The 12,721-nt window shown below is 36.2% G+C and overlaps 1 protein-coding gene across 1 annotated transcript; it reads left to right on the top strand.

The window, feature by feature from the left end:
* The first annotated feature begins 7,824 nt into the window (after positions 1-7,824).
* LOC114156193 (GTPase IMAP family member 4-like) lies at positions 7,825-12,399 on the top strand. The gene is made up of 2 exons (XM_028036477.1): positions 7,825-7,941; positions 10,971-12,399. The coding sequence occupies exons 1-2, from the start codon at positions 7,914-7,916 to the stop codon at positions 11,873-11,875; spliced, it is 933 nt and encodes a 310-aa protein (XP_027892278.1). The 5' UTR covers positions 7,825-7,913; the 3' UTR covers positions 11,876-12,399.
* The last annotated feature ends 322 nt before the right edge of the window (positions 12,400-12,721 follow it).

Below are 12,721 nucleotides of genomic sequence, written 5' to 3'. Positions count from 1 at the left end.
ATAATATTGATTTTGGGTCATATCGCCCAGCCTTACCTTGAGGAGCAGCTCTTGTTAATCTGAGCGGTCGTCCCATTTCTTCTTGCTTCGCTCTATGAGACTCTCTGAACATCTCATTGCTGTAGAAACTTCCTCCATTTTGCTGAACCATTCTTTGGATCTTCTCCAGCAGTTCGCTGACTTGACCAGGATCCTCATCATTATTGTCAAAAACATGATATTTATCTTCAAATTTCTCCAGGATGGAGCACTGACTGATGATGTGTTTTAGAGGTTTGTGTCTTTCTAACAGGTCTTCAATGTTAGTGCTTTCCTTTCTCAGTTCGTCTCCATGGGTAAACAGGACCATGGTGTATCTGGCTGCTTCTTCTCCAAGCATTTTCTTAATTAGTTCCACCACTTTTTCATCTTCTGGTGTGAATCTGGTCGGTTGGAGAACAATCAGGAACACAAGTGGACCAGGAGCCGCCATGCTGATGCCTTTAGCAATCTCCATCACAATATCTTTATTACTTTTTATCGTCCTAAACAGGAATGGAGTATCAATAACATCCAGATTTAGACCGGCATAAACATTGGTTTTCTTCTCACAGAACAATGCCACTGAGGAAAACCAAGGATGAGACTTAAAAGGTTTGTTCCCTAATATGGTTTTTGCTGCTGCACTTTTTCCAACTCCAGTTTTTCCAAGAAGAACAATCCTGAGTTCTGGCTCCTTTTCAGCTGTTGGAGAATTAGAAAACAACAACCTGAGCATTTTTTATTCAGATAGATGTCAGTTATAAAAGGATATGTTATGGTTACATTTATTAATCTAAAAGAAAATTAGATAGATTGCAAATTTGTAGAAACAATAAAAAGGACTTGTAGCAAAATACATTTTCTTTTATACTTTGCCAATCATCCTCATGTAAGAAAATCTATTTCAGTTTTTAGCCAACATTTTCTAAAGAAATTAACACTGTTGTACACTTCGGTGCGGTTCAGCAAACCGACATAAACACACAGCAAATAAGCACTAAGAACTTCAGCTAATACACAAGTTAATATTTAACATACAACAAATACCTAAAACCGACTAGTTTATTATCTTGTTTGCATCCAACCTTTTTCTGTCAGATCTAACTCTGTACTTTGGTTAAGTCCATCCATTATCATATATCCTTGTCCCCAGAGGTGGGGACTCGAGTCACATGACTTGGACTCGAGTCAGACTCGAGTCGTTAAAATCACGACTTGAGACTTGACTTGAAAAAATGCTCAAAGACTCGGACTTGACTTTGACTTTCATGCCATTGACTTGGGACTTGACTCGACTTGAAGCTGTTTACTTGAAAAGACTTGATATTTTTTACTCAAAGTCTTAAAATTTAAAACACATTATTTATAAAGTGGCGTCATTAATTAATGTCACTCATTCCTTATCAATATGCGCAGACCGTCACTATGGTTTTCCTCTCTCCTTATGTATGTATGTGTACGTAGCTGCAGCACAACCAATCAAATTAACAGGATTTGGACGTTTAAAAAAACGCGGCAAAGCTGCAGAGCTCAGGGAACGAAATACGAAATAACCGCTCGAATATGCTTCCGCGAGTAATTTCTTTTGGCTACGTAGGTTATGAACTTTCGACTAAAAAACGAACTGCAACTTGTAAAACATGCAAGAAGAGAATATCGGATGGAGATGCCACGACGTCCAACTTTGTCCGGCATTTGAAGCTTCACAAAGATCGGTAGGTGGCGCTTTTCTTTTGCTGTAAGATAGTTGACTTTAGCTAACTTCGTGTTAGCATGTGTACTCCGGGTTAAATTGGTGATTATTTACCATAAATCCGGTCCTTCAAATGCCTCCACAAATAATGTGCACCGTGTTAGCTCAGGAAGCCGGTGGATAGTGAGCGGGGCTCCGGAACAGAAAGCAGATTCTGGACCTGAACACAGGGAACAGAGTCTCTCTGTCCCATCATGATGATGAGCCGGGTCTAGTATCATCTAAGGATGGTTGGTGTGTTTGAAGACATCTACGTTGGGAAATTATATTGACAATATATTGTTTTGACAGGTCAGAGAAAAGAGGAAAAAACTGCTGTTATGGTTCTTTGTATTGTGCTGTGGAAATGTCAGCATTTTCGTCTTTTTTTATTGAATATCAAGTTTAACAGAACTGGGCAATAAAGTGGTCCAATTTAAAAATGTTTTTTATACTTTGTGTTCAGCTACACATGTTCTATCATTTGAGATAAATACATATTTTAAAACAAACAAATGGTCTATTATTTGAATTTTATGTATAATTGCAAATTATAAAAAAAAATAAAAAATAAAAACGACTCGAAATGACTTGAAATTAAAGGTTCCTGACTTGAGACTTGACTCGACTTTTGCCAGTCTTTACTTGAGACTTGACTCGGACTTGAGGACAAAGACTTGAGACTTACTTGAGACTTGCAACACAGTGACTTGGTCACACCTCTGCTTGTCCCTACTGGGATCAGGATGGGTCTTTGGTTAAGTCATTCCAAAATCTTTGTTTTCATATCTTGAGATTATTCTTTTGTTGATTTGAATAGATTATTGGTCCCTGTAAAGCGCCATGCACCAAACCAAATCATAAAGTCCGTTTTTGGTCCAGACCAGAGGACGTTTCTGGTGCAAATACACCATAAATAAATATTAAACACCCGGTTAGTTGCATTGAATTAATAATAACCAGAACTCTATTTCTAGGCTGGATTACAACTTTTCAGAACTTCTCTTTATTTTCCCACGGTCTCATGATTTTATGTATATCTTTTTATCATGAAAAGCAATTTTAATTTTCTTGTAGCTGAAATATAAATAAACTTGACTTTTAAGACAGTTATTTGAAGAAATAATATCTGAAGAAAAATTTTGCATTTTTTCTTAGTTTTTAATCATCTGTGATCTTAGATTTAGGACATATGAATGATAAAAAAATAAACAAGTAAATGCTAAGCTGAAATCAGTGTTTGTTACATTTAAGCAACAAAACAATTCAAAATGACATTTTCTGGTGTAACTGCCATGTTCTTGTACTCTTGTTCAGTCTCATGTTTTAAAAAGCAAAGCAAAAAAAAAGCTCTATTTACTTACCACAAACAGCGGATGTTGGTGATAAATCCATTGAAGCTGTATATCCAGAAAACAGCGGCTTACAATGTTTAAAAACCCGGGTTCGTTATGATGAGGTCTGCAATGAAAAACAAGAGCTTCTACAGGCTGAACCGGTTCACTGTATGTGCTGTCATCAGTGTCACTTGACTGTTTTTTATATTTTATAAATCTGAGAAACCTTTTTGATGAAACATAAGCTGTGTTCAAATAATACATTTCATTTTATTCCATCCTGAGTTTTATTCTTCTTTACTAAACAGCCTATAAAAACTTTTGTGGCTCCTGTTTTTTCTGATTGGTTCTTATAGTTTTTAGTTTTTTTATTATTGCTCTGGTTTTAGTGTCTTAACCTGTAAACTGTCACTTTCCTTTTGCTTTGCCATTGACACGTCTGAATCTTACCAACATGGAACAACAAAGAACCGTCGACTTTATTTTATGCTATTTCGATTTAAATGCACTTAATCAACACATGTAGCTGACATGTTAGTCAAATTAAGTTTTGTAGAATGAAAATCATATCTGATGCTGGTCGTAGGCCTGTCACAGTAACAAAAGTTATTATTATATTATTATTATAATAAATTGTCTCAAGTTATTGTGATAAATAATATTGTTGTTTTGAGACCATTTTCAAATCATATAATGTTAATGACATAATAATGCAAGAACACACTCTCAAAGATCAATAAACCTTAAATCCTAATGATTTTTTATCACTGGAACTGGAAAACATTTTAAATATCCAAAATAAATAAAACAACAGAAACAACAAATAAAATGAATCATGAAGAATCTGTAAACAAAACTATCCTTCAAAAAATGGGGGGATAGTTGAGGCCAAAGCACCAGACTGAAGACTTTTGATATCCAGGTTTTGGTACAAAAAAGAAAGAAGAGAAAAATCATGCAAATGGAAATTATTGAGTTTGTCTTAATTTATCTTTCGATGAACTGATTTATTGATTATTGGGACAGGCTTAGCTGGTCTGTTCATCACATATTTGTCACAAGTCTACCCTGCGTGTTTGGCTTGCCTAGAGTTTTTATTTACAGTCTATATGCTGTCTGAAGAAATGCAACGCTCCTGACCAAAAATAACCAATCAGAGCCGGGAGGAGAGTCTTAGCGCTGTCAATCACTCTCATGTACTAGCTGCTCAATGTGCTAATGGCGCAGAAACAACTTATCTTTACAGGACAACAGTTTATCTGCCATCATTGTGAATGAGTAGCGCTACGTGGATGGTGATTAACAGCGCTGAGATCCTCCTCCTGGCACTGATTGGTCATTTCTAGTTAGCACTGAGAAAAGGCAAAGGGGCTAAAAAAAATGTTGTAGATTCTGTGTCTAATAGCATATTGTCACAATATAGTGACATATTCAAGAAATATGTAAAAAAGAATCTATTATTTTTATAACAGTTACATACTTTAGCTTTAACTCAGAGCTAACTTGATGTCTCCAGTTCTGAAACCGAAAACTCGAGAGTATCACACAGATACTAGTTTATTCAGAATAACTGCCATCCATAACTTGCTTAACCTGCTTATAAAACGGAGCCCTGGTGTCAAACAAGGCAAGAAAATACAAACTGTCTTCACCAAAGCATTAAAATGCAGCAACATTTATTAGACTGTTCCCATTAATAGAGTCGTCTCTAGACATTCACCACTGGCGTTAGCAGATTGTTTCTAGTCTAATGTGGCTAAAGTTGATACTAGACAGAAGATGAAAATAAAGTAACTAACTTCATCATTTGCACCTTCAGATTATAAAGTTTATCAAAAACAATGTTGATAAATAACCTTATTTTCTTACCAGTGTAACAGAAGACGAGCTGTCGCTGAGGTTAAAGCCAAGATAGAAACACACGTTGGTGAAAACGAAAGTGGCTTTATGCCAAAAGCAAAACGTGTTGGAACCTGCTTCTTCTTTTTTATAACAGATCGTGAGCAACATGTATGTGTAACAGCCTTAACTCAAACCAATTAAATTCTGTTTTTTAAATTCTGTCATAAAGAAAAAATAACGCTTTCCATATATAAATTTCCTCATCATTTACTTCAGTTCCCAATATTCCTTTAAGACTCTTTTCCTTCTTTCAGATCCATATTCTTCACATTTCATCAGTTTCTATATTTTGTTTCCCTCTACATCCCTCGCATTTATTGTTTTTCTTTCCAATCAAATACAACATGTCATTTAGTAATTATTGAATAATCAAAATAATTTATTTTCTTCTGTTTCTCTCACCAACATTTTAAATTATACAGACTTTTGTATTTTATACAAATTCTTTCCTTTCTCGACTTCAATCCGTGTTTTGTCATATTTCTAGGTCTTTATATTTCTTGTTAATTTATTTTTATTTATACACAGATGGACTCCATTTAGTCATTAGGCAACTTCTGACGGTAATTGGTTTCCCTCAGAGAAAAAGGGGTTCAATAATTTTGCACAAAGCACTTGGAAATGTAACTGTTTGAAAAGACTCATCAAAAACTGTCATTAGTTTCATTACACATTCAGTTATCCGTATAATTATCGACATGCCAATACCACAATGTCCTCAGCAGAAAGAAAAATAACTTCTATAAAACGAAAGGTTTAGTGTTTAAAATATAAAGTAAATCAGTGCACTTTGATATTGTCACCTGTTTCCAGCAGAGGGCGTTCTCTACCTGTTGATTAGTTTAAAATAAGTCCGATGATGTTTTTTTTTAAGTCATGTTACTATAATGATGAACCGACTTTGATGAATTTCTTTCTGCTGAAGTTTCAAAAAGAGTTGCATCTACTTTTCCAGGACATTGGATGAAAGTATAGATATTAAATACGCTGCTCCGCTGTTTCTTTTCATCCAATTAATGAACATAAAATTTAGAAAAAACAAATAGTATATATATATATATATATATATATATATATATATATATATATATAGCAGCAACCTAGGCAACATTTAGGTGTTCTTAGCAATGTGTGAAAGAACACTTGGTGCACAAACCAAACACCACAAACCAGGAAAAAGCTCTCAACTTTTTCTCAGAATTTTGCTATTTTTCAGTAAAATAAAATTTTGATTTTCTATTTATTTTATTCATGGACTCGTTTTACTTTTTTTTATTGCGCGTACTGCTTTTGGTCTTACAAGTTTACTTAATGTTCTTCCACTTCTCTCATCTGATAAGGAGTTTCGCTTCTCTTGTCTCCCATTGCTTACTGTCTTGGCCACTTTTCTGCATATAGAAAAATTTTACCTTATTTTTACAACCTTCAACTTCACCACTTGTATAAAACATATCATGATACTTTCACTCTTCTGTTTGTAACATAGCCTGATCCTTGAACCAAAAGAATCGATCCACCCATTTCCAGCTGGCTAGGAATCACTTCAGTCCATGCTGAAGGTTTATGAATCCTTTCAGTCCATGCTGAAGGTTTACTCTTCAACAAACTAACAAAACCACATCAACTGCAAAAAGCAAGAATGAAACCCTGAAGTGACAAACAAGAAAATATTTTCCTCTCTCTTTTGACCTCTTACCTTCAGATTTTGTGCATTAACACCACAAATAATATTGGTGACAAACAGGAACCCAGACAGAACAGAGCAATTAGCTACATTTTCTGTGCAGCTTTAGAAATGTATTCTGACTGTAGTTTTAGAAATCAGTCAAGTTCATTTGTATAGTACATTTCAGCAACAAGACAGTTCAAAGTGCTTTTACATCATAGAAACATAAAAACATCCTGGTTTTAGTCAGAGCAGCAGCAGCAGCGTTATGGATCAGCTGCAGCTCTCTGATCTTTTTAGGCAGACCTGTGAAGTAATCAATGCAACTAAAGACAAACCCATGGATGAGTTTCTCTAGATCTTACTGAGACATTAGTCCTCTAATGATGGAAATGTTCTTCAGGTGACAGAAGGCCGACTTTGTAACTGTCTTTATGTGGTTCTGAAGGTTCAACCAGATCGTTGGTTTCTAGCTGTAACAACTGAAACTGTGTGCTGACCAGATCAGTCCTCTTTGGGTCCAAACATAACTTCAGTTATTATTCACTTCCTCTGCTGCAGTGGCAATGGAGGAAGTGACGTCTATTCTATCCATGGGAGTCATTCAATCTGTATTGGCCACACTTCCAAATATTTAATTAACAGCAACAACCATCTAGTTTGTTTCGGCACTTCTCTCTGAGCAGAGGAGGACGGTTGTTTACAATGCAGGGAATTTCTGGAAAGCTTCATAGCGTAGAACTTGCGCATTATATACATCCTGGCTAAATGTTAGCAACTGGGTAAAGTTTAAAAGTTCAACAGAGTCCACGCCTCTAGCAAGCAATTATTTCTCCAAAGGCCCAACATCCAGACTCTCTGTACAAAGCAAATAGCGTTTGAACATCTGGTTTGATTTTTTACAAATTTCTGCAGCTGAGCTGATTTAGTGGAAATTGCTCTAGAAGAGTTGCTTCCCAAGCAACCCATCTAACAGTCGTAACTAATAGATACATGTAGTGAACTATTATATGTGTGTGTGTTTCTCAAAACATTTAGTTTATTACGTTCCCTCATGGTTTTCTATTTGAAAGCATCCTGCATAGTGACTGAGCACGCATAGTTCTGACAGTGACTGCACTGGCAGACAGATTGGCAGACAGATCCAAAAGGAGGAGCCAAGAACCCGGACCATAAAACAGAACTGATACAAACATTAGTTGCCAAGAAATCAACAACCTTGTATCGTTACAAATCAACAGCCTGCAGGGACATAATGGAAATGACCAACTATCGTCCAGCTGGTAATAAGAGTTTATGATTAATAGCTTATTATCTATAGAGGGCAAACCTTATCAGAAAAATTTTAAATAATTAACCTCTAACAGGTTCATTGTTTCAGTTGTTTTTAAACTGAAATATAAAATATTACACCTTCCATTAAGTATCATTAAATATCAAAATGTACTTTTTTGTTTAAATATCTTCTAGTCCTAACATTTAACCTTTAATAATTTTCAGAAATGACTTCCCTTCAAATTTTCTTTTTTGCACAAGTGAATGAATAAAAAGTTTTCCATGGAGTTTTCTCTTTGTTTGCAGAGGCAACAATTATTTTCTATTTCATTAAAGTATGTATATTCAACCCATAACAAAATTTTGATTTGATGTGAAACATCAACACTGACTTGGAAAGCATTTTAATTTTAAGTGAATAGAATTTAAGGATTCTCAGATACTTAAAGATTTAAGGATACCAGGTAAAATTTGACAAAAACCCCTATCTAAAATGTGCAGAATTTTAATTGTTAATGTAATTTATGCTTTGATTTTTTTTTTAAAAATCAAAACAAAATGGGGTGAAGGTTTCCTGATTTGTGCTCAGCTTGTCCCTCTTCTGCTCCATTTCTGCTTCTGGTTCTGCTTTTCTCTAAAGAGTTTGGTGGCTCTACCTCGATCCCCTCCTATACTGTCACCGGTGGTTTATCCACTTCCTGCCTGTGTAAACTTCCTTGGTTTTCCTTATGTCTCCTGTTTTGCTTGGCATCTCAGTTTGGCAGAATAAAATGCAGTGTTAGATGTTTTTTGTATTTTAAGCCGTGTAAAGAGAGCTCTGATTTCTTTGTGTAGCAATAATAATACTCAAATACTAAGAACCTTTCCACAATTCCTAGATTGTAGGAAGCTGCAATGAGCCTTTGCCTTATTTGGAGTTGTTTTCTCTTTTGAGTTTGAACTCACTTCGGAAAGGCCCCTAAGGTTTTACAAGACAGAAACCAGTTAAGACAAGTTGGGTCACAAATCCTGATCCACGTGAGACTGTGCTACCTGCCGAGGCAGAGCCTACACAGATTGATTGACTTAAAAGAAAGTTCAAGTCTCTGTGCAGGGCTTCACTGAGACAAGCAGGACGACGCATGATTTGTGGGTAATTGTTAGAAGAAGGCCCAAAGTGAAGACTGTTTTTTATTTTTTCTCTGCCTTAAGTTCATATTAAAATGTTAAAGCTAAGTCTTGATGGAAATCTTATCCTTTAGGACAGTGGTTCTCAAATGGGGGTACGCGTACCCCTGGGGGTACGTGGAGGTACTGCAGGGGGTACGTGAAGCTTTTCAAAATATCTTTAAAAAATCAGTAGGCTCCTCATAATAAGTCTTGGGAAAAATTATTTTGTAAAAAGTTCGATAAAATATAAATGTGTGTTCATGCACTGAATTTTATATTCAGTATTTAGTTTCAATATCCTTTAAAATAAAACGGTTTGACTGGTTTTATACCTTCCTGGTGGTCACCGTCTTCTGTTTTTCTTTTTTGTTTAACCATGCAATGTTTGCAATATGGATGTATTTGTCAGGTTCACTGATATAAGTTGTTTGGCTTTAATAAATCAGACAGTGATTTTACAGCACTGTACCTCTTTTTAATTCCAAAAATGTTTTGCCCGTGTCAGGGGGTACTTGACTAAAAATATATTTTTAAGGGGGTACATCACTGAAAAAAGTTTGAGAACCACTGCTTTAGAGCAGGAATCCTCAAATCCAAGTCACGAGTCCTGCAACTTTTAGATGCGTCCCTGGATAAACACACCTGAATCACATTGCTGAATTACCTCCTCAGTGCAGTCAAGTTCTCCAAAGTGCTGCTAATTGCCTGATTATTTGACTCAGGTCTGGTGAGGCAGAGCCACATATTACATCTGCAGGACACTGGGTATAGTCAAAGGGACCGGTTGAACATCTTGGTCTGAGCAGGTGATACAAGTACATAGCTGTTAATTTACCAGAGCTCTAACCAATGAACGTATTTTAGATCTGTCTCTGTTGCAGAAACCCTGATTCAAATGACTGCATGACCTTCTCTGCATTTCATCAAGTGCTGAAGAAGCCTGTTAATCCCCTATTCTGGTTCTGCTCTGCATCCCCATAACCAGAACCAAATATGGAGAAGCAGCATTCAGCTTCTATGCACCACAAATCTGGAACAAACTTCCAAAAAACTGCAAAACAGCTGAAACACCGAGTTTCTTTAAATCTAGACTAAAAATCCACCTGTTTAGAGTTGCTTTTGAAACATTATAAATTAAACATTAATCAACCATCTGATGTGTAACATGGCACTTGACAAAATGTAATTACTGAGTGAGTCGTCTCTGACTTTGTATTTTTGTTTTTTTGATGCAGAGCACTTTGAAATGCCTTGTTGCTGAAATGTGCTATACAAATAAACGTGACTGGCAGAACTAGATTGATTAATTTAACTTTCTCTGCCCAGACACAACATCTTATTAGAGCAGCTCTTATGAACAATAAGGCATCTGGTGGGTCAGTGAGTTGTGGGTTTGATGAGCAAAGAAGCCAAGCAGCAGCCGCTAGGATGAAGCGTCTGGGAAAAGATTCCACTCAGACAACCGCAAACTTCAGGCATCCAGAACTACAGTTCTTATCTAAAGGAAGATTGAGTGGAAACCACTTCATCGGTGTAATGAGACACAGTGTCTTTTCTTGAGGAATCTAAAACTCTGTCAACATTATTTTTTGCAGGAGCTCAGATAAGCTTGGTGCAAGCTTACTAATGTTACTGAAAGTATAGCAACTCATGTATATGAAAATACCGGGGTTGATCTAAGTCCATAAAACTATTAATCTAATACAAAAATATTTCTATAGACATTATTAGCTGAAACTTTAAACATCTAAATTCTCCTCCCAATCTATACATCTAAAAAGAAACATCTAATTCTGTAACTGGCATCATTAGACATATTTTAAGTTACTTTGAAGTTATCAGAATTAAAATTCTCCCTCTTTGTTGTTGTCTTCAAATTCTCCAACAGCTAAAAAGGATACGGCGCTCAGGATTGTTCTTCTTGGGAAAACTGGAGTTGGAAAAAGTGCAGCAGGAAACACCATGTTGGGAGGAAGATTTTTTCATTCTTGTCTCTCTTTTTCCTCTATGACATCGGTCTGTGAGAAGAAAATCAATGATTTTGATGGTTTAAATCTGGCTGTTATTGATACTCCAGGTCTGTTTGATACAAATAAAAGTCATAAAGAGATTATGGAAGAAATTGCTAAAGGCATCTGCCTGGCGGCTCCTGGTCCTCATGTGTTCCTGATTGTGCTCCAGCCGACCAGATTCACCACAGAAGAAGAAAGAAGCTTAAAAATTATCCAGAAAATTTTTGGCAATGAAGCAGCCACATACACTATGATCCTGTTTACCCATGGAGACGAACTAAAACGGGAAAATATTGCAATAGGAGAAATGTTACTAAAACACAGACCTCTACGGCATTTCATTAGTCAGTGTGCCTTCTTCCAGACATTTGAAGATAAATATCATGTATTTGACAACACAGTTGAGGATCCTGGTCAAGTCAGGGGACTGGTGCAGAAGATCAACAGACTGGTAAAGGGAAATGGAGGAAGTTTCTACACCAATGAAATGTTTAAAGAGGCGCAGAGAGCCAAGCAACAAGAAGTAGATCGATTAATCAGAGAAAATCCAGAAATTGATCCTGAAGATGCAAGAAGGCAGGCAGAGAAAGACAACTCATTTATGCGTGCTACTCTGGGGGGTGCTGCTGCTGGAGCTGCTACTGGAGCAGGTGTTGGAGCTGCTGTTGGAGTTCTGGGAGGACCAATAGGAGTTGCTATTGGAGCTGGTGTTGGAGTTAATCTGGGAGCAATTGTTGGAGCTGCAGCAGCAGTGCAAAAGATGGGATGTTCTACACAGTGATAATATGTGTGATGTTTTGGCTGCAGCTTATTAAACTATGATGTTACATGAATAAAAAAATATTTACCAGTAGAAGCAGATATTTATCTACCTAGTTAATGGCTTAACTGAGGACGCATTAACTGTCAATCAGTTGAACAATGATTAATATTTACAATCATAATGTAATGTAAGCTAAGTTCATGCTTTTTTTGTCTATGTTAATTAACATGTTTGATTTTATACATAATAGCAGACAGTACAAACAATTGTGTAATTACTACATTATCTTTGCAAGGACTGCTCTAAGTTGCTTTTTATATTAACAGCATTTTATATTTTATTTTATCTACAACTACTACTCAGTGGTAGTTGTTATTGTGTCTTGTCTCTATGCTGTAACTGCGAAGTAATTTCCCTGCTGGGATGAATAAAGTACATCTATCTATATTATATAAATGGAGTATAACCATTATCACAGCAAAAGCCATTACTAAAAAATCTGATTTCTGTTTTCGCGGAATAAAAGCACTTTTACTCACAAATCAGTTTGTCCGCCATCGTGAAACTGGACAATATACGTAGATAACTGGAATATGGGAAGTTTCAGGTCCAGCAGCAGAACAGATCTACATGGAGAAGGTCAGAAAACTGGAAACGTGATTTTAATCAGCAGGTGTTTTACATGAAACCAGTTGAACAGTCCCTGCTACACTATGAGCTGAAGGATCTGCTTCAAAAGGTTCCGAACAGCGCCACCTTGTGGAGCCTTAGAGATTTATGATGTATGTACAGTGTGATAAAGCGATGTACATGTGTACCGGGCCAGTACACAAAAAAAAAACATATGTTTTTCATCACACGACT

This window comes from Xiphophorus couchianus, chromosome 2 (assembly GCF_001444195.1).
Source record: "Xiphophorus couchianus chromosome 2, X_couchianus-1.0, whole genome shotgun sequence".
NCBI classification, from domain to species: domain Eukaryota; kingdom Metazoa; phylum Chordata; class Actinopteri; order Cyprinodontiformes; family Poeciliidae; genus Xiphophorus; species Xiphophorus couchianus.
The sequence above is the reverse complement of the archived record's forward strand: the minus strand, read 5'-3'. Positions and strand labels throughout refer to the sequence as shown.

What these genes read in the sequence shown, in the direction of transcription:
- LOC114156193 (XM_028036477.1), top strand. Translation starts at nt 7,914, where the DNA reads ATGGAAATGACCAACTATCGTCCAGCTG. An exon ending in GACCAACTATCGTCCAGCTG is followed by an intron (nt 7,942 to 10,970) that starts GTAATAAGAGTT and finishes ATTCTCCAACAG; the next exon opens with CTAAAAAGGATACGGCGCTC.